This window comes from Pelophylax lessonae (genome assembly GCF_965119305.1).
Source record: "Pelophylax lessonae genome assembly, chromosome: 3".
NCBI lineage: Eukaryota > Metazoa > Chordata > Amphibia > Anura > Ranidae > Pelophylax > Pelophylax lessonae.
The window spans coordinates 516,441,864-516,462,109 of NC_138770.1; the positions used below are offsets into that span (position 1 = coordinate 516,441,864).

At 47.8% G+C, this 20,246-nt stretch overlaps 1 protein-coding gene across 2 annotated transcripts in view; it reads right to left on the bottom strand.

The window, feature by feature from the left end:
• STRN (striatin) overlaps positions 1–20,246 on the bottom strand; it is a 239,659-nt gene that overhangs the window by 67,888 nt on the left and 151,525 nt on the right. For both annotated transcript variants that reach the window (XM_082252290.1, XM_082252289.1), the window contains one exon: positions 14,650–14,697. In XM_082252290.1, coding sequence (XP_082108416.1) covers positions 14,650–14,697 — 48 coding nt within the window. The remainder of the gene's footprint in view (positions 1–14,649; positions 14,698–20,246) is intronic.

Genomic DNA, 20,246 nt, shown 5'->3' on the forward strand with positions numbered 1-20,246 from the left:
CTTGATGCAACGCCATTGATCGTTCAGTTTCGTGAAAATCCTTGAGGCAGGGAAAAACCTGATCCGACTTCTGGGCTTTGCTGGACTCGAAGGAAACCCGCTTACCTGACTGGGTGGGCTCATCATCAATATTTAAAGTCTCCCTGACGGAGCTAATGAGTGCATCCACTATAGCGTGTTCCCGAGCCGCAGTAGACTCCTCCTCCTCCCCCTCCGAATGTGAGGACTTGGACCCCTCAAGGGGGACGTTGTCCGTGGCAACCAAATCAGGCTCTGAGTCAGAAGACAGAGGGCATCGGCTGTTTTTTAGTAATGCGTTCAGACATCAGCAGATCCACCTTGGATGCCAAAGTCGCAGGTGCAGCAGATAAGGAGGCCATGGAAGAGGATTCGACACTGGCCCTTTAAAACAGCGGTTCCCACGGTCCACACCGCAAATCTGCCCCGCCGGTGGAGACCCCTTAAAAACAGCTATAGCCAAAGAGAAAGTACAGTTTTGCAGGAAAATGCCAGAAAAAACAGCCAAAAATCACCCCACAGTGTACTTGTCCAGACCTCCACACATGCGGGTGAAGAGAAGTGAAAAAGGAAGTGACCTCATGCACTAGAGGCCGATGCATGCCTTGAGCCACAGTAATATGGTGCCTAATAGAAACAAATGGGAGGAAGCACTCGCAAAATGGCCGCCGCCCTTACTAGGCAGCCGCCCATAGTAAAGATGGCGCCAGAATGACAGAAAAAAAATGGCTGCTGCCTACACAAAGAAGCCAAAACAGCCTGCCCTCACCCAAAATGGCAGCCGAGCGATCGGTGCCAAGGTAGTGTAAAACCCAGGAGCTGGCCACCGTGGGGAACCACAAAAGTACCCCGAAGTGTGCACTAAGCCCCCACACCCACCATCCATAGCAATGTACACCACAGTGAACCCCCTAGTGGGGGCAGGGAGGTAGGGGCCGCACAAAATGGCCAGGAGAGGGGGATACCACAGAGACCACCTTTTCCTGCCATCCCCAGGAGTGGGCCCACATAACACCCCACAGACAACTGTCCCAGGGACATGGGGGTAGCATCACTCACCATTCCACGGATAGCGGGCTCCCCTCCGATACGGAACACCTCCCACCCTGAGTGGGGGTGCCGTCAGCCAGGAAGGGATGCTAGCAACACAAGGGTCTTCCGAAGTTGAGTCATCCCGGTGAAGATAGATCTCCGCAGGCTCGTCCCCGTCATCAGGGGCACTGTCATTGTGAGGCCTGGGCGCCCCAATGACCTGCGGCGCTCGTTGGCAGGCTGGGAATCCATAAGGATCTAGATTATCCAGTGTGAGGCCCAGCTCTGCTGTCGCTTGTAGTTCTCCAGGAATCCCCATGACTAACTGGCAATAGTGAGTGAAAGAGAAATAAATGACTATTTTCAAAGAAAAAAAAAGTTTTTTAAAAGAAAAAAACAAAAGAACTGAGACCCAAGTCCCAGCTGGTAAGACCTAGATCTACTCCTGATGCTAGGCAGCATGAAACTGGAGAACAGTGCTCACTGTGTAATGGCTGAGGGACAGCCCCCTAGAGGTGTGTCTCAGTGTGAAGTTTTTTTTTTTTATTAAACTTTCACTGCCTAGCTTACTCCTGCAGAGGGCGCCATTACCCACTAGTGAAGGTATACGGAACGGGCTGCGACTGTCAGAGGACATAGGAGAAAGTGAGTCCGATTTCCTAAACGACTAGATTGCCACCAGGTACACCCTGATCGTCCGAGCCACATGCAGAGAATACAAGGCAATCTCCTTAGGAGGCTCAGGCTTAGGACACAGAGAAGGCATCCCATTGTCTTCATTCAGATACAAAAAAACAGATACAACCTTAGGAAGGAATAACTGACAAAGGAGAAGTACCACTTTATCTCTGTGAACGACAAGACAAAGCAGCCAGCTCCGACACCCTGCTTGCAGAAGCAATAGCCACCAAGAAGGCTATCTTCTGTGACAATGTATGCAAAGGAACCTCGCCAATATTTTCGAAAGGCGGTTTCTGAAGAACCCACGGGGCAACTGAGACCGCACTGAGGGAGCCAAGTGGCAAACCCTATGAACAAAGGTGTGAACCAAAGAATACGTAGCCAAAAGGACATTGAAAGAAAATCACCAAGGCCGAAACCTGGCTCATGATGGTACTCAAGGCCAGGCGCTGTTCCACACCTCTTTGGGGAAATGCCAAATTTCAAGCCACCGAAAAGGAACAGGAGGAAACCCCCAGAGACTCACACCACGCAATGTACGACTTCCAGAAGCTATAGTAAATCTTCCTAGAGGTAGATTTTCCAGCTTTTAACAGTGTGGAGATCACCGAGTCAGACAATCCCCTATCCTTCAGCACCTGGCTTTCAACAGCCAAGCCGTTAAAGCCAGCAACTACAAAGTAGGATGGAAGATGGGCCCTTGAGCCAAGTAATAGCCACCAAGAAGGCTACCTTCTGTGTCAAAGTGAGCAGAGGAAGCTCACATATATTTTCAAAAGGCGGCTTCTAAAGAAACGACAGCAGCAAATTTAAGGTCCCACGGGGGCAATGGAGACCTCACCGGGGGAGCCAAGAGGCGAACCCCCTGAATAAAAGTATGAATCAAGGAGTGCACAGCGAAAGGGCATTGAAAGAAAATCGACAAGGCCGAAACTTGGCTCTTGATGGTTCTCAAGGTCAAGCATTGATCTACCCCTTTTTGGAGAACTCCAAAATTCTAGCCACCAAAAAGGAATGGGGGGAACCCCTCAAGCCTCACACCACGCAATATACCCCTTCCAGACGCGATGATAAATCTTCCTATTAGTAGATTTTCTAGCTTTTAACATGGGAATCACCGATTCCGACACACCCGATCCTTCAGCACCTGGCTTTCAACAGCTACGCCGTTAAGCCAGCGACTGTAAAGCAGGATGGAATATTGGCCCTTGAGCCAGAAGACTCTCTCAAAGGGAGTCTCCAAGGGACATTGGTGACCAGCTGAACCAGATCTGAGTACCAAGACTGGCGAGGGCAGTCTGGGGCCACCAAGATGACCGGACTCCGTTCAGCCTCAATTCTTTTCATAAGTCTTGGCAGAAGTGTTAGAGTAGGAAAAGCGTATATCAGACGATACTGACCTTAAAGGCCCACCAGAGCGTCTGTGGCGTAGGCCAGAGGATCCCGAGATCATGCTACAAACCTTTGCACCTTCCTGTTTAGACGAGAAGCCAACAGGTCCACTTCGGGAGTTCCCCACCAGAGACACAGTTGATGAAACACCTCTGGATGAAGAAACCATTCTCCTGGTCCAACGCCTGCCGTTTGAGGTAGTCCGCCTGCCAATTTTCCACCCCTGGAATATGCATAGCAGAGAAGGCTGGAACAAAGCATTCTGCCCACTGTAGAATTCCGGCAACTTCCCGGACCGCTAGGACACTTGGTGATTGACATATGCCACAGCTGTGGCATTGTCCGATTAAAGGTGCCCCTGCAGACAATCCGTCGAATGGGTCAGGCAAAGCCTGATTGCCCGAACTTCCAGGATATTGATCGGCAGTCTGGACTCCTTCAGAGTCCAAACCCCCTGAGCACCATCTGTGCCCAAGACGCTTCCCCACCCAGACAGGCTGGCATCTGTGGTGACCACCGTCCAGTACAGGGAAAGAAAGGATTTTCCCTGCCGAAGAGCCGGAAAACGAAGCCACCAAATCAGGGACAGGGACAAGGAGGAGACAGAGGGAGGGGGAGGGGAGGGGGGTGGTCCACAGCGGGACCTCAATAAAAGAGGGGGGCGCTCTGCGGGAAGGACGGAAACTCAGGGGTTCTGATCATCCCAGGGAGGGGCCCATGTTCACCCCCACAGGTCACCAGTGAAAGGGGGGAACACTACTTACCATACTATGGAAACCAGGTGGGCACCACTCCAAGCAGACCATCACGCCATATTGGAATTAGGGTGCTGCGAGCCAGAGATATGCTGTGACTCAGGCCGTAATCAGGTCCTCGCTAGACGTTTAACTCGCCGACCAGCCCCGTCCAGTGGGGCTATGTTGCGGCCGACCTAGCGCGGAGCTGAGATCGGGTGGTGCTCACTGGCTGGACTGGGGAGACCTTAAGCATCTAGAATATCCAGTGCATCGCCCAAGTCAGGCAGTTGATTGTAGTTCTCACAGGAACAGAAATTAATTAGAGGAAAAAAAAAATCGTTTTAAAAAGGAAAAAATGCTAGGACCAGAGATCCCAGCAAGGATCCAGGCAGAACTAAAACCGAGTGCCTATAGCAGGAAGTAGGAGTATACCCCCTGGGACTGCCCCATAGGCGTGGTAAAGTTTTTTTCCTGACCAGTGTCCTACACCTGTGGGGGGTAGCATAACCCAATGGTCAAGAAGATCTGGAGCTGTGTCAGTCAATGAACGAAAGAGAAAAAGGTTTTGCCTTTAGTTATACTTTAACTTATACAGGCGTTCAGCAAGATTTTGAAAAGCTTTGAGCAAACTTTAGGTAGTTTTTTTTTTTTTTTTTTTTAAGCTTTTAAAGCAAATCTTCTCTCCAGTTCCAGGATTTAAAAAAAAAAAAAAAAAAAACTAGTGCTTTTCTCCCTTTACTCCCTACAGATTGCTCCAAAGGCCAGAAGATCTGCCATTCTCCAAGAAGACTTCCTGTGAGAGAAAAGTAGGACTTAATATGAGTAATGGGAAGCACTAGAGCAGTGTTTCTCAACTCCAGTCCTCAGGGCACACTAACAGGCCAGGTTTGCAAGAAAACTGAAAGATATCACAGGTGATATAATTTGCTGCTCAGTGATTGCAGTATTCTAGTTTGCATTTCCCCAAGGTAATACTTAAAATCTGGCCTGTTAGTGTGCCTTGAGGACCGGAGTTGAGAAACACTGCACTAGAGGACCATAAAAAAAAAAAAAAAGTTCTCCTAAAACTTCAGATAAACCCATGAGCACTTAGAACCTCCACGGCAATCCTTTACACCAATACCCCTCTTGTAATCAACCATGCCCAAGATGTCGGAGAATCACAAAGGTACGCAGTGGCATATGCAATTGGTTACATTTTAGCACAAGATGAGGTCACCCACTTTTCTAGTCCATAAACTGTGTCTTAAGAGGAAATTGAGAATGTTAAAGGCAGTCACGTGATCCTGCAGCTCTGGTTCACCTTTTGCACCACTATTTAGTCTCCAACAAGGTGCAAACGTCTCCCCTCCACCCTCAATACCCCCTTCCTTCATTTTTAAAAAAATGGATTTTTGTAAGATCTTACCGTAAAATCCTTTTCTCTTAAGCTAATTGACAGACGTAGTCTTCTTGATTCTCAAGAGCTGGGTTATGTTGTCTCCGCAGGAGTAGGACTAGGCAGAAAGACAAAACGTTCTGGCTCCATTCTAGAGGCAGTCCCTGAGGGTATATCCTCCCTCTCTCTGCTACAGGGAATCAGTTCTGTTCTAAAGCAGTAACAGAGAATTTAACCCAACCCAACTCAATGATAGAGGGGCGGGTACTACGTCTGTCAATGAGCTTAAGAGAAAAGGATTTTACGGTAAGATCTTACAAAAATCCATTTTTCTCTATCGCTCATTGACAGACGTAGTCTTCTTGATTCTCAAGAGCTGGGACATCCAGAAGCAGTGCCACAAATGAGGGGTGGGATTGACCGAAATCAAAATCCAAACTAGAAGGCCCAACCCGAGCCAACCAGAAGTATCAAAGGACTCATCGAGTAAACAGATGAGACCTACCCCACAAATCCTCGAGGTAGACCAACAGTCTCCTCAAACAGTGGCCTGCAGGAACCTTGCGGCCAGAAGAGGCATCCGACGATGCCATCACATAAACCTTATACAATATTGTAAAGGTATGAACCGACGACTAAACAGTCGCCTTGAAAACCTGAACCACTGACGCCTGATGGCGGAAGGTCCAGGAAACTAAGCGCCCGAGTAGAATGCGCCTTAACAGGGAACGGGGGATCCCGACCCTTAGATAAAATAAGCCTATACCACCGTCTGTCTGATCCATCTAAAGATGGTCGCAGCAGAACAGGCAACCCCTTCTTAGGGCCATCCGTGATCACAAACAGTGAATCCGTCTTACAAATTGAATCCGTAGTATTCAAATATATCCTGATCGCCCGAACTACATCCAAGGAATGCCATGCAAATTCGAGGATGATTGGGCTAAGGACATAGGAAGGACAATACACTGTCCTCATTCAATGAAACTTTGAAACCACCTTAGGAAGGAAGGATGGATTCGGATGAAGAACAACCTTATCCCTATGAACCACCAGATCTGGGGAACAGGATAATGCAGCCAGTTCTGACACCCTGCGTGCAGAAGTGATAGCCACCAAGAAGACCACCTTCTGGGATAAAGTAAGCAAGGGAATCTCCCTGATATTTTCAAAGGGAGGTGTCTGAAGAACCGACAGCACCAAATTAAGATCCCAGGATGGTAACGGCGCGTGCACTGGCGGAGCCAGGTGTCGCACCCCCTGGATGAAATTCCGCACCAAGGAATGAGTAGACAAAGGCTTCTGAAAGAAGATAGCAAATGTTGAAACCAGACCCTTGATAACACTCAAGGCCAGCTTCTGCTCAACTCCCTGTTGCAGAAAAGCCAATATTCGGGCTACCGAATAAAGATGTAGATGGAACCCAAGGGATTCACACCACACAATATAAGACTTCCATGTATGATGATAATCTTTCTGGAAGTCGCTTTCCTAGTTTTAACTAGAGTAGGAATAACTGAAGCTGACAATCCCTTGTCCTTCAGCACCTGGGTCTCAATAACCAGGCCATTTAAAACCAGCGATCGTAAAGCAGGATGGAAGATCGGTCCCTGAGACAGTAGATCCTCCCTGAGAGGAAGTCTCCACGGGACGTCCGCCACCAGTCTGACCAAGTTGGCGTATCAAGCTCGACGAGGCCAGTCCGAAGCTGCCAGGATTACTGGAATTCCTTCCTCCTCTATCCTGCGAAGAAGTCTTGGCAGTAACCCAAGAGGAGGGAAGGCATACATTAGCTGGTATTGCCCCCACGGGGTGACCAGTGCGTCTGCGGTCTCTGCTAGAGGATCGCGGGAGCGAGCCACGAATCTCTGTACTTTTCTGTTGAATCATGATGCCAACAGATCCACATCCGGGGTGCCCCACCGTAGGCAAAACTGGTGGAAAACTTCTGGATGGAGGGACCATTCCCCCTGATCCAGAGTCTGACGGCTGAGATAATCTGCCTGCCAATTCTCCACCCCCGGAATGAACACCGCAGAGATAGCTGGAACAAATCGTTCCGCCCAGCGAAGAATGCAAGCCACTTCTTTGGCCGCTCGGACACTCCTGGTGCCCCCCTGGTGATTGACATAAGCCACGGCCGTGGCGTTGTCCAACTGGATCCGAACCGGGCTGCCCTGGAGCTGCTCGGTCCAGTGAATCAGACAAAGTCTGATCGCTCTCAGTTCCAATACATCGGTAACCTGGATTCTTCCGGGGACCAAAGTCCCTGAACGGATAACTGACCGAGAATTCCTCCCCATCCGGATAGGCTGGCATCCGTGGTCACTATCGTCCAATATATTGGCAGAAATGACTTTCCCTGGCTGAGCATCGGAGACCGAAGCCACCAGACCAGAGACTCTCTGGTCTGTTTGCTCAATTGGATCCGATAGTCCAGGGACTCCGGATTCCGATTCCATCTGAGAAGAATCTCTTGCTGAAGAATTCGGGTATGGGACTGGGCAAATGGGACTGCTTCGAAGGAAGCCACCATCAACCCCAGAACCCTCATGCAAGTTCGAAGAGAAGACCAGCTGTTGGATAGTAACAACTGGACTGCTAATTGAATCTTCCGGAGTTTCCCTACCGGAAGAAAAACTCTTGTCCTGACTGTGTCTAGAATTAGACCCAGATATTTGAGCCTCTGGGTGGGAACCAGAAATGACTTTTGCTGGTTCACCAGCCACCCGAATTCCTGTAAAGTAATCATAGTAATTTCTATGTTTTGTAGCAAGGTCTGAGGAGACTCTGCATGAAGCAGAAGATCATCTAGGTAACCAAGAATCGATATGCCTCTTTGGCGCAGTAGTGCCAACATTGGGGCCAACACCTTCGTGAAGACCCGAGGAGCCGTGGCGAGACCGAAAGGTAACGCCACAAACTGATAGTGGTTCTCTTCTACGGAAAAGCGTAGAAACCGCTGATGTCCTGCGAAAATGGGAATGTGAAGATATGCGTCCTTGATGTCTATGGACGCTAGGACATCCCCTGGATGCAGGAAGGCTGCTACTGTGCGAATGGACTCCATTCTGAATTTTCTTATGTTGACAAAAGAATTGAGTGCCCTTAAGTCCAGAATTGGACGCACTTTGCCCTCTTTCCTGGGTATTGTAAATAGGTTTGAATAAAACCCCTGAAAACATTCTGTCCAACGAACGTGGACTACCACTCCTTGTTGTAGTAAATCCGTGACTGCTCTCCGCAGATCTTCTAAACGATCCGGGGATAGTCGACTATTGGAAGGGAAGAATGGCGCCGGTGGGAGAGATCGAAACTCGATCTTGTACCCTGACCTTATGACTTCGCAAACCCACTTGTCCGGGATTCTGGAAAGCCATGGATCCGGGAACCGGCGAAGACGTCCCCCCACCCCAGTTATGGGTGGGGGCGCACCTTCAGGCTTTGGACGATTTATCTTCAGGTCTGGAGGGGGCGGGCTTTTGCTTGCCCGACCAACGTCCCCTGAAGCCTCCTGAAGGAGCTTTGGAGGACTTAATTTTTTCACCCGCGGGACGAAAAAACCTCTTGTGAGCAGAAAAAGAAGGCCCTCGTTTTTGACGAATTCCTTTACCTTTAACATTTTGCGGTAAAAAGGTGCTCTTTCCACCCGTGAGATCCTTAATGATCTCATCTAAGTTGGCTCCAAATAGACGCTCTCCTAAAAAGGGGATATTAGCCAATGCTTTTTTGGAACCTTGGTCGGCTAACCAACCTTTTAGCCACAGTGTACGCCTGAGAACCACCGCTGAGACAGATGCTCGCGCCAATAATGGAGTGGCGTCTAACGCCGCATCACACACAAACTGTAACCCCTGTATCATTTGTTCCAACAAATCTGATACCGCCTGAGGGACCTCTTCTAAGTCCCGGCATAACCACTTGGTCCATTCAGTTACAGCCTGCGAAACCAGACCAATAGCAATTATTGGTCTGAAAGCTGATCCAATCAAGGTAAACATGGTGTGAGACATAGCTTCTATCTTGCGATCCACTGGATCTTTAAAAGACGGAGCGTCTTCTAGAGGAATAACCGTGGCTTTATTCAATCTAGCAATTGGTGAATCCACCACAGGTGGTTCTGTCCATTTCTTAATGAGGGTTTCCTCAAACGGATAACGCCTGTTAATGCGTTTGGAAATAGTAGAAGTGCGTTTTGGCAGACTCCATTCTTCTTTGATTGGATTGCCAAAACATTTGGGCAATGGAAAAACCTTCGCCACTTTGATGCGTTTTTTAGTCCCAAAAGGGATCTCAGTTTCAGCTATTTCTGACGGAATACCCTGTAATCTTAAGGTTTCTTGAACAGATACAATGAGTGCGTTTATCAACGCTTCCTCTTTGGCTATGGCTGATCCCGAAACATCCTCCTCACTGTCTGAAGAGACAGTACACGAGACACCAATCCCAGATGAAGTACCTGCAACTGCAGAAATAGGCTCAGAGTCTGAATCCAAGGTTTCAGATAATAAGGGGTTAGGCGGGGGTCGCTTTCTTGCGCCCTGTCCCTGACAAGCCACTTCCACCCGGGACACAAAAGTTTCCATAATAGCTGACAATGATTCAATCGTCAGTGGGGTGCTGGACCCCTCGAGGGGATCCGGAGGAGATACATGAGTGGCGGGGTCCATGTTAATTCAGGACACCTTTGCCAGAAAACACAAAAAAACTTTTTTTTTTTTTTTTATGTGTCTCCCCCTAGCGCAATAGCTCCCCTCAGAGTACCTGCTTCTCGATCCCCACAGAGAGAGAGAGGGACCCCCAAGGCTCACCAACCGATGCAGTGAAGTTTCCCACCAACTGCAGTCAGCGTCTGTCTTTTACAGACTGGAAGGAGCTGTTGCTTTTTCCCGGGTAGAAGGACGTGGCTCCGCCCCCTGTGTACGCCTTCCGGCGTTCCCAGCTCTCCACGAGGTAGCTGGGCTCATGAAACATGGCCGCCCCCATACAGGAGACATTAGACTCCAAAAACATGGCGGCCGGCGTGACCTGAGGACATACATGCACCTGGTCTACGGCAAAATGGCGGCGGACCGCCAAAATCGTTTTTCCCAGCACATCCACCTGCATCTCTGCTGAGTGGCGATTTATTGATCTACAGGAGATACACTACAAATAAGGTAGGATTATACCTCCTATGTCTGCTGTAATGCTACAGTCTGCTGGGTAGAGTGTTAGCTCTCAAACCAAGTCCACTTCCCACAAACACATGCTGTATTTACAAGGGGGACTTTTAGTGTCAGATATATACTGACCATGTATGGAGGGGCCCATAATTCATACTGCCTCATAACGAGGAAAGAAAAAAGGGAACGTTTACTCACCATACCGAACCGACAGGCACCCTCTCTTCACAATACCCTCTCCACCGGGGTGGGGGGTTGTGGACCACTCCGGACGCCTCGACTCTCTGGTTCCTGGCGTCCAAGCGAGACTTTTAACTCGCAAGGTCAGTCCCTCCACTGGGACTCCGTCGCGGCCGACCCAGCGCGGAGCTCTGGTCTGCACGCGCTCGTAGGCAGAAACAGGGGTGACCACTGGATCTCAACATCCAGCCCGTCGCCCGGCCCCGCATACTTACTTGAATGTGTCGCGGCCGACCAAGCGCAATGCAATGGTCTGCGCGCGCTCGTAGGCCGGCTGGGGTGACCACTAGTGTCGCCCAGTCCGGCGTTTTTGCTTGAAGATCTCACAGGAAAAAAACACTGGAGAAAAACTACCTAAAAAATATTTTTTCTAAAGAAAAAATCTTGCCAGGACCAAAAAGATCCCAGCAAGGAACATAGGTCCTTACTCCTGACTAGACAGAAAAAAAATGATTCCCTGTAGCAGAGAGAGGGAGGATATACCCTCAGGGACTGCCCCTAGGGTGGAGCCAGAACGTTTTGTCTTTCTGCCTAGTCCTACTCCTGCGGAGACAACATAACCCAGCTCTTGAGAATCAAGAAGACTACGTCTGTCAATGAGCGATAGAGAAAGATCTGTGTACTTACCTATTTTTATTCCACTTATGCAACATAATCCTGCAGCTCAGGCTCCACTGTATAGGGAAGTGCTCGACAACGGCTGTGAATTGCCGCAGCCATGACATCACCTATAGGCTCCCATGGCCCAGCAGTTGTCTGCGTGCCTTCCTCTCCCCTGCAGCAGTCGGTCACTGACACAGGGGAGCTGGAGTTGCAGGATACTGAAGAAAGGAAAGACACTGCTCCAGGTGTATAGTGTGTGGTGATTGCCAGGAGATAGGATATCCAATAGAGTGCTGGCCCCGGCCCGCCTCCGTGGGAACACTTGTAGGAAAAGAAATAGCCGCACATCCAGGGATTCCAATAGGTTTCAAATACCTTTATTTCCAAAAAGTTGCAAGTGATGACACCAAAGACACCAGCATGAAGTCTCGTAGACGCGTTTCACACATACATCTTGTGCTTAATCATTATGATTAAGCACAAGATGTATGTGTGAAACGAGTCTACGAGACCATGCTGGTGTCTTTGGTGTCATCACTTGCAACTTTTTGGAAATAAAAGGTATTTAAAACCTATTGGAATCCCTGGAGTTGCAGGATCACGACTGCCCTGGAGTGGATTAAAATTAGAAGTATACATATTTTTTTTTTTTAAATTAATTTTTTTTTTTTTTATACAGGCTAGGAGAAGGGAGGGGGTGTGAAGGTGGAGGGGAGGCATTTGGACCTTGTTACATGTTACACCCTAAATACTGGTGCAACAGGTGAACTACCCTTTTACATTCTGTATTTTCTGTTACAAGATAGGCAAGGAGGGAACATTTTGAAGAACAGTTATAATAAGGCTTTTCATATACCGTATTTATTGGCGTATAACACGCGCCGGCGTATAACACGCACCCCAATATTTGGAGAGAAATTTCAGGAAAAAAGCTTAAATTTAACATAAACAGCTTTGAACTCAGAACATATTTTTTTTTTTTAAATCAAATGATATCTCACCAGTGTCCATAAATGCAGCCCACCAACAGTGTCCATGAATGCAGCCCACCAACAGTGTCAATGAATGCAGCCCACCAACAGTGTCAATGAATGCAGCCCACCAACAGTGTCAATGAATGCAGCCCACCAACAGTGTCAATGAATGCAGCCCACCAGCAGTGTCAATGAATGCAGCCCACCAGCAGTGTCAATGAATGCAGCCCACCAGCAGTGTCAATGAATGCAGCCCACCAGCAGTGTCAATGAATGCAGCCCACCAGCAGTGTCAATGAATGCAGCCCACCAGCAGTGTCAATGAATGCAGCCCACCAGCAGTGTCAATGAATGCAGCCCACCAGCAGTGTCAATGAATGCAGCCCACCAACAGTGTCAATGAATGCAGCCCACCAGCAGTGTCAATGAATGCAGCCCACCAGCAGTGTCAATGAATGCAGCCCACCAGCAGTGTCAATGAATGCAGCCCACCAGCAGTGTCAATGAATGCAGCCCACCAGCAGTGTCAATGAATGCAGCCCACCAAGTGTCCATACATGCAGCCCACCAAGTGTCCATACATGCAGCCCACCAGCAGTGTCAATGAATGCAGCCCACCAAGTGTCCATACATGCAGCCCACCAAGTGTCCATACATGCAGCCCACCAAGTGTCCATACATGCAGCCCACCAAGTGTCCATACATGCAGCCCACCAAGTGTCCATACATGCAGCCCACCAAGTGTCCATACATGCAGCCCACCAAGTGTCCATACATGCAGCCCACCAAGTGTCCATATAAGCAGCCTCGCAAGCGCAATGTCCAAATATGCAGCATCGCAAGCGCCATTGGAACTGACCTCATTTGTTTTAAAAAAGACCAGGAAGCAGCGCCGACTCCGAGAGCAGAAGGGGCGGGCCGGGCCGAGAAGGAAGGACGAGCTGTCATAAGAGCAGAAGGGGGCGGGCCGAGCCGAGGAGAAGGGAGAACGAGCAAGCGCAGTCATCGGAAGTCCCGCCTCCTCTGCCGAGACGTGCGACGTCCGTCATAGGCGCGACTTCCGATGACTGCGCTCGCTCTCCCTTCTCCTCGGCCCGGCCCGCCCCCTTCTGCTCTTATGACAGCTCGTCCTTCCTTCTCCTCGGCCCGGCCCGCCCCTTCTGCTCTCGGCAATGCTTCCTGGCCGTTTTTTTTTTTTTTAATATCGGCGTATGCTGCTTTTTCCTCCATTTTTAGGAGAAAAGGTGCGTGTTATACGCCGATAAATACGGTATTTTAAAGTCTGCAATAATGCTGCTGCTTTAAGTTGGCTAATAGTTTTGAAAATGCTTTGTAAAAGCTTGCTCTGCATGCTGCTCAAACATCTGAAGCCTGAGCGAAAAAACTTTTCTGTAGGGAAATCTGGGAGCTGCCATTACTGACTTCCTACCATAGATGCTAGTCGCCTGGCTATTAAACGGTCTTCAATATTTTTAGTCACTGGCCCAGAAACCAGTATGCAGATCAGGAAAGTCAGAAGCCCTTATCTGCATAATCGATTCAGGTCAATGACTTAAAAGTATTTAAACAAGAGTGTCAGCATGACAACTATGCCACTAGCATTTCCAGAATGATAAGTTAGCAATCACAGCCTTCATACTTTTCTCAGGAAACCTTTTATTCTTAGTAATAAAGGCTTAGTGATTTCTGCAAACTTACAATATTTGAAAAATGTTAAACATTTTTCAGTTACAGATTAAATTTAGTTGTCTAACCTAAAACAAAGCAGTATTAAACTCAAAAATCTAATATATTGCAGGTTACCTATCATATCGGTTTTCTTTTAGGCTTTTTTCCCCTCGGTTTTCACTTCATGAACTGACCAGCACACACCTGCTGTATTAGAGTGCCCCCACTCTGGATGAATAAGCACAGGGGGCACAGCAGACCGCAACATAGTCAGTTGGGGTAGTAGTAGGACTAACATTTAAATACATTAACAAATTGAAGCCAAACTCCAGCTTACACTATCATCAGTTACAGCAAACAGATTTTTTCCTTTAAGGATAAAGGTTTTACATGAACATATAATAGATGATCATTGTAATCACCCCTGTCAGTGGTAAATGGTTTGTCCATGTATCCATGTAAAAGAATAGATCTGGAAGAGAGCCTGTTCTTTTGAAAAACAGACTTACTGGCTGGATCACCATGTGAACATAAAGTTAAGAAAGCCTAAAAAATAAAAAAATGTAGACATGACCTCTAATATTGGTAAGCTGTAATATAATTAAAAAAAAAAAGGTCTTGGGTTTATTACTGCTTTAATGTAATATTAAGCAACAACAGTAAACAGATATACCTCAACAATGGACATTTTTTGCTGCTATAGTAAGAACAGCACTTGACTAATTCAAATTTATGTAAAAGGAAAAAAAAAAATATCTTACCTATGTGCTCTGAATGTGTAAATTGGTTCAACGTCAAGAGATGTACTCCTTAAAAAAAAAAAAAAAAGGAAAATTAAATACTAAAAGTAAATAAAAGTAAGGCTACATTTACACCAGGTGCATATGAGTCACTGTTCCTAACCCTATATACATTTTAGACACATTCTATAGAAGACTCCGGAGCAGCAATTACCTGCTGAAACGAATAGCCTTCAACACTTACTGGAGTGATGGAGTAGATAATCTGACCCATTTGCAGCACACTCTTACCACAAATTTTGAATAGAAAGGCCGCCGCCACCTTTGTTTGTGTTTAAAGTAACTGGATTTTTGTAAGTACTTACCGTAAAAATTATTTTCTCTTAAGTCCATTGACAGATGCAGCTCTTATGCTTCCTATTCCATAGGGTTAATGCTGCCCCTACACTGACACGCCTACAGGGGCTGTCCTTCACGGCATAACCCCACACACACTCTGCCACAAGCCAGTTTCGTAGCAAGCAGTGAAAAAGAAGACCCAAACCATCCCTATAACAGAGGGGCAGGTGCTGCGTCTGTCAATGGACTTCAGAGAAAAGGATTTTATGGTAAGTTCTTACAAAAATCCAGTTTTCTCTATCGTCCATTGACAGACACAGCTCCTTTGCTTCCTATACCATAGGGACTTCCATAGCAGTGTAGGGGTGGGAAGAACGCAAAAAAAAAAAAAAAACAGGTAACGTTTTTCCAAAGGCTAAACGTAGCTAACTAGGTAACAAAGCTTAATCAGGAACAGGAGCTTACCCATAGAAAGCAAATATAAACCCCTAAAAGAGAAAAATCAAATCTCTTTAAACAGCAGCCTGCAAAACCTTGCGACCAAAGGATACATCCGAAGATACCAACAAAACTACCTTGTAGAATTTTTTAAAAGTATGCAGGGATGACCAAGTTGCCGCCTTACACACTTGAATAACAGAGGCCTGATGATCAAAAGCCCTAAAGGCACTCAGCGCTCTGGTAGGATGCGCTGTCACAGGGAAAGGAGGAACCCGACCCTTCAATGAATAACCCTGTATAACAGTCTGCCTAATCCATCTGGATATAGTCGCAGCAGACGCAGCCAACCCTTACGAGATCCCTCAGTAAGGAAAAAAAAAAAAAAAAAAAGACACTGTGGCCAACCGGTAAACACTGATCGCCCGAACCACATCCAGAGAGTGCAAGGCAATTTCCTTGGGATGCTTAGGACAAAGTGAATGCAAAACAATGTCTTCATTTAAACAGAAATCAGACACCATCGTAGGAAGAAAAAACGGATTAGGTCGGAGAACCACTTTATCTCTGGACGACCAAATCAGGCAGACAGGAAAGCGCCACCAACTCAGACACTCTGCGAGGAGAAGCAATAGACACCAAAAAGGCAACCTTCTGAGATAACAAAGGCAGCGATATGGCCCTATATTCTCAAAAAGAGGATTTTGAAGAATAGACAACACCAAAGTCAAATCCCACGGAAACAAGGGGGATCGTTTCGGAGGAGCCATATGACGCAACCTTTGAATAAAGGTGCGATGTAAGGTATTAGCAGCCAACGGGCGTTGGAAGTACATCACCAAAGCCAACACTTGGCCCTTAATCATGCCCAAGGCCAAACATTGCTCAACTCCTTTCTGCAAGAAATCCCTGAGCTCCCCATGTCCCCAGCCTCAAACATTCTGGCACAAAGTCATTTGGAGTGATGAGACCAAAATTTTGCTTTTTGGCCACAACCATAAACCTTACATTTGGAGAGGAGTCAACAAGGCCTATGATGAGAGGTACACCATTTCTACTGTAAACACACGGAGGTGGATCGCTGATGTTTTGGGGGATGTATGAGCTACAAAAAGGCACAGGAAATTTGGTCAGAATTAATGGCAAGATGAATGCAGTAGGTTATTAAAATATACTGGAGGAAAATTTGCATTCATCAGCCCGGAAGCTGGGCATGAGACATACTTTGACATTCCAACATGACAATGATCCTAAACACAAGGCCAGGTCGACCTGTCATTGGCTACAGCAGAATAAAGTGAAGGTTCTGGAGTGGCCATCTCAGTCTCCTGACCTCAATCAATATCATTGAGCCACTCTGGGGAGATCTCAAAATGTGCAATTCATGCAAGACAGCCCAAGAATTTACAGGAACTGGAGGCTTTTTGCCAGGAAGAATTGGCAGCCTTACCATCTGAGAAGATAAAGAGCCTCATCCACAAATACCACAAAAGACTTCAAGCTGGCATTGTTGTTAAAGGGGGCAATACACGGTATTATGAACTGGGGTATGTAAACTTTTGATCAGGGTCATTTAGGTAGTTCATGTTGTCATTATGATTTAAAAAGAGTAAACACAGTTGATCGATAATAAATGGCTTCAGCCAAACACTAACCATGAGTGAAAGAAATGTTTTTGTGTTATCATTCATATGCTCTGAAAAATAGCCAAGAAATCATAAATTCTGCCAGGGTATGCAAACTTATGAGCACAACTGTATATCTTGCTGGAAAACGACTTCCTCACCTTCACCATAGTAGGGATCAGTGATCCAGACAAACCTCTATCCCTCAATATCTGGCTTTTAATAGCTTAGACATTAAAACCAGCGACTGTAAAGCAGGATGGTAGATCAGCCCTTGGGACAACTGGTCTTCTCTGAGAGGAAGCCCCCAAGAGGGGGAACCGCGGAAGAAGCTTGAGCCGAGCATAATACTGGCCTTACCGTGGCTCTTGGACGCCTGTGACGTCTGCCAGAGGAACCTGTGACCTTGCCATGAACCTCTGTATCCTACTGTGGAGCCGAACCTGCTAAAGGAGTTGCAGGTAGGACTGTGCAAACAGAACTGTCTTGAAGGTGGATACCACCAGACTCAGAACTTGCATCTCGGGAGAGAGAACTGTCTGTTTGACAGCAGCTGATAAATCATGGCCTGTGGTTCCTAAAGTTTGTCCAGAGGAAGGACCACCCTGGTCAAAATTAGAATCAGGCCTAGGTAAACCAATTCCCTGGACAGGGATAGAACGGAACCTTGGGTAGTTCGATCACCTGAACCTTTGCAGGAATTAAATCTGCACAAGAAGACTCCGAACCTAAAAAACATGAAAAGAACAAACTGTCACCCTTTCTGGGTACCCCCAAAAGAAACATTTTGCAGACCTCATTAACGCTCACAAAAGAGGTCCACGGGGCCGGAAACCAGCGAAGATGTCCCCCCCACCCCAAAAATGGGTGAGGGCAGACATTCATGCTGAAGGGGTCAAGTCTGCAGGTCTGGAAAAGCTAGCTCTAGGCTTACCAGACCAAGGTTTCTTGGAACCTCCCGGGGAAGATTTGAATGATCTATTTCCCTTAGGCCCCTTGAACACGGGGCGGATCCGCTCGGCGCACTCCACTAGCTCAGCGGGGAAGGCTCCGTTGATCCCTGCTGAGCAGGCGAATGACAGGTCTGTCTCTGCTCACTATGGAAAGATCAGATGACAACGGACAGCATGTCCATTTTCATCCGACCCGACCTGCTGGACGGATGGCAAACATATCGCCATCCATCTGTTTTAGGCGGATCTTGTCAGATCAGATGACAGACGGGTGTGAGCGGACACATCTCCGCTGACATCTTCCTCTCCATAAAGAAGAATGGGTGGCCCAATCAGGTCCGCCTGAAAAACAGACAGGCAGACCTGATCCGTCTGATTGCGTGAAAGGGGCCTTATTCTCAGTCCTAGAAGCACAAAAATGTTCTATGTGCGGAGGAGGACCCCCGTCTGCGGCGAGGCTTCTTTTCTTTCCTGGAGTGTGGCAGAAAGGTACTCTTCCCGCCCGTGATACCCTTAATGTCGTCATCCAGGGTAGCCCCAAACAGGCGATCGCCTTGAAAGGGCAAATCAATGAGAGCCTTCTTAGAGGCTAGGTCTGCGGACCAATTCTTAAGCCACAGAACGCACCTAATCACCACCACTGAAACAAAGTTTGGACAGCACAGGAGCTGTATCCAAAGCTGCATCACAACTCAACTGCAGCCCATGGACCAACTGGTCCGCTAAATCAACATAAGCAGCGGGAACCTGCTTATTCCCCAGACCCTGGCGCAAAAGCTTGGCCATTCCATTAGGGTCAGAGACATCAGGGCTGAGGCAAAGACTGGCTGCAATGCTGAACCAGCCATAGTAAACATGCTGTGTGCCACAGCCTCCGCTTTCCTGTCAGCTGGGTCCCTAAAGGACGGGGATTGCTTTTCTGGGATCATGGTTGTCTTATTCAACCTGGGAAACAGGAGGGTCCCCCACTGGTGGACTGGTCCACATTTTAATAAGGGACTCTTCAAAAGGGTAACGTACAGCAAATCATTTGGGAATACAAAGGGTAACTTTGGTTGTTCCCACTCTTTGCAGGAAAACCTGTCAAAATAAGGCATATAAGGAAACACATTTGGAGTGCGAGGTGACTTATGCGTACCAAATGACACAGCCACGTCTGTGGCTACATCAGCCGTATCCTCCATTTTTAAAGTCTCACGCACTGCAGTGATAAGTGCGTCTACCAGCGCTTTTCATTCGCTGCTGCGACCATGGAGGAATCAACCTCACTATCAGATGGATCTGTGGGTGTGATATTAAGCCCCCCTGGACGGGCCGCTTCGACAGCGGCATCAGGCTCAGAATCAGATAAGAGACAGAGCAGGTGAAGGCGGAGGATGCTTCCTCCTGGGCCTTCGCCCACACGCCACTTCCACCCGGGACATTAAAGACTGCAGGACTACCATCAGTGCAACCATAAGAAGCTGGGATTCCGAGGGACCTGCTATCTCCATGAGAGGGTCAGCTGGGGAGATGTCGCCCTGAGGCTCCATAAGGAAAGGAAGACCTTGCAGTACAAAAACTATCTTTTGGCACCATTAAAGGATCCCCCCAAGGCTCAGGGTACCCATCAGCAGAGAGGGAGATAACAGGGACCCCCAAGGACTCACCCTACCGACCGGAGGAACGTCAAGAATTTGGACCCAGCAACACCATGGACACCATCCCTTTTCATATGTCCCGGGCACAGGAAGAGGAAACTAAGGGGAAAGAAGAGGAGCTTTGGCATCCCTACAAGGTTTCAGTCATCTCCAGCGTCTCCCAAACTAAAGGAAAATGGTTTCCATGACATAAATCAGGCTACACAAACATGGCCACCAGCGGCAGACCAGCCATACCAAGGGAAAATTGCTGCCATGACGTCAGACTTCAAAATTCTCTCTCCCTCCCCCGAAGGTACTGTACTCCAGATAGGACACACTTTAGGGGAGACTCCGCTGTGCACTCTGCCCCAGGACCCCCCTGCACTAAACCCACACTGCAACCAGGGGTGTCAAACTCAATTTCATTGTGGGCCGCATCAGCATTAGTGTTGTCCCCAAAGGCCAGTTGTATCTGTAAGACTATGCATCTACTTAGATTCCTAGAAGTATGCAGTGTTGAGTTTATGAAATACAGAGTACAGGGTTTATGGGTGCGCTATGTACAGAGTGCAGAGATAAGAAGTACGCAGCTTGCAGAGTTCAGGAGTGTGCAGAATACAGCGTGCCCCCCCTAAAAAGCT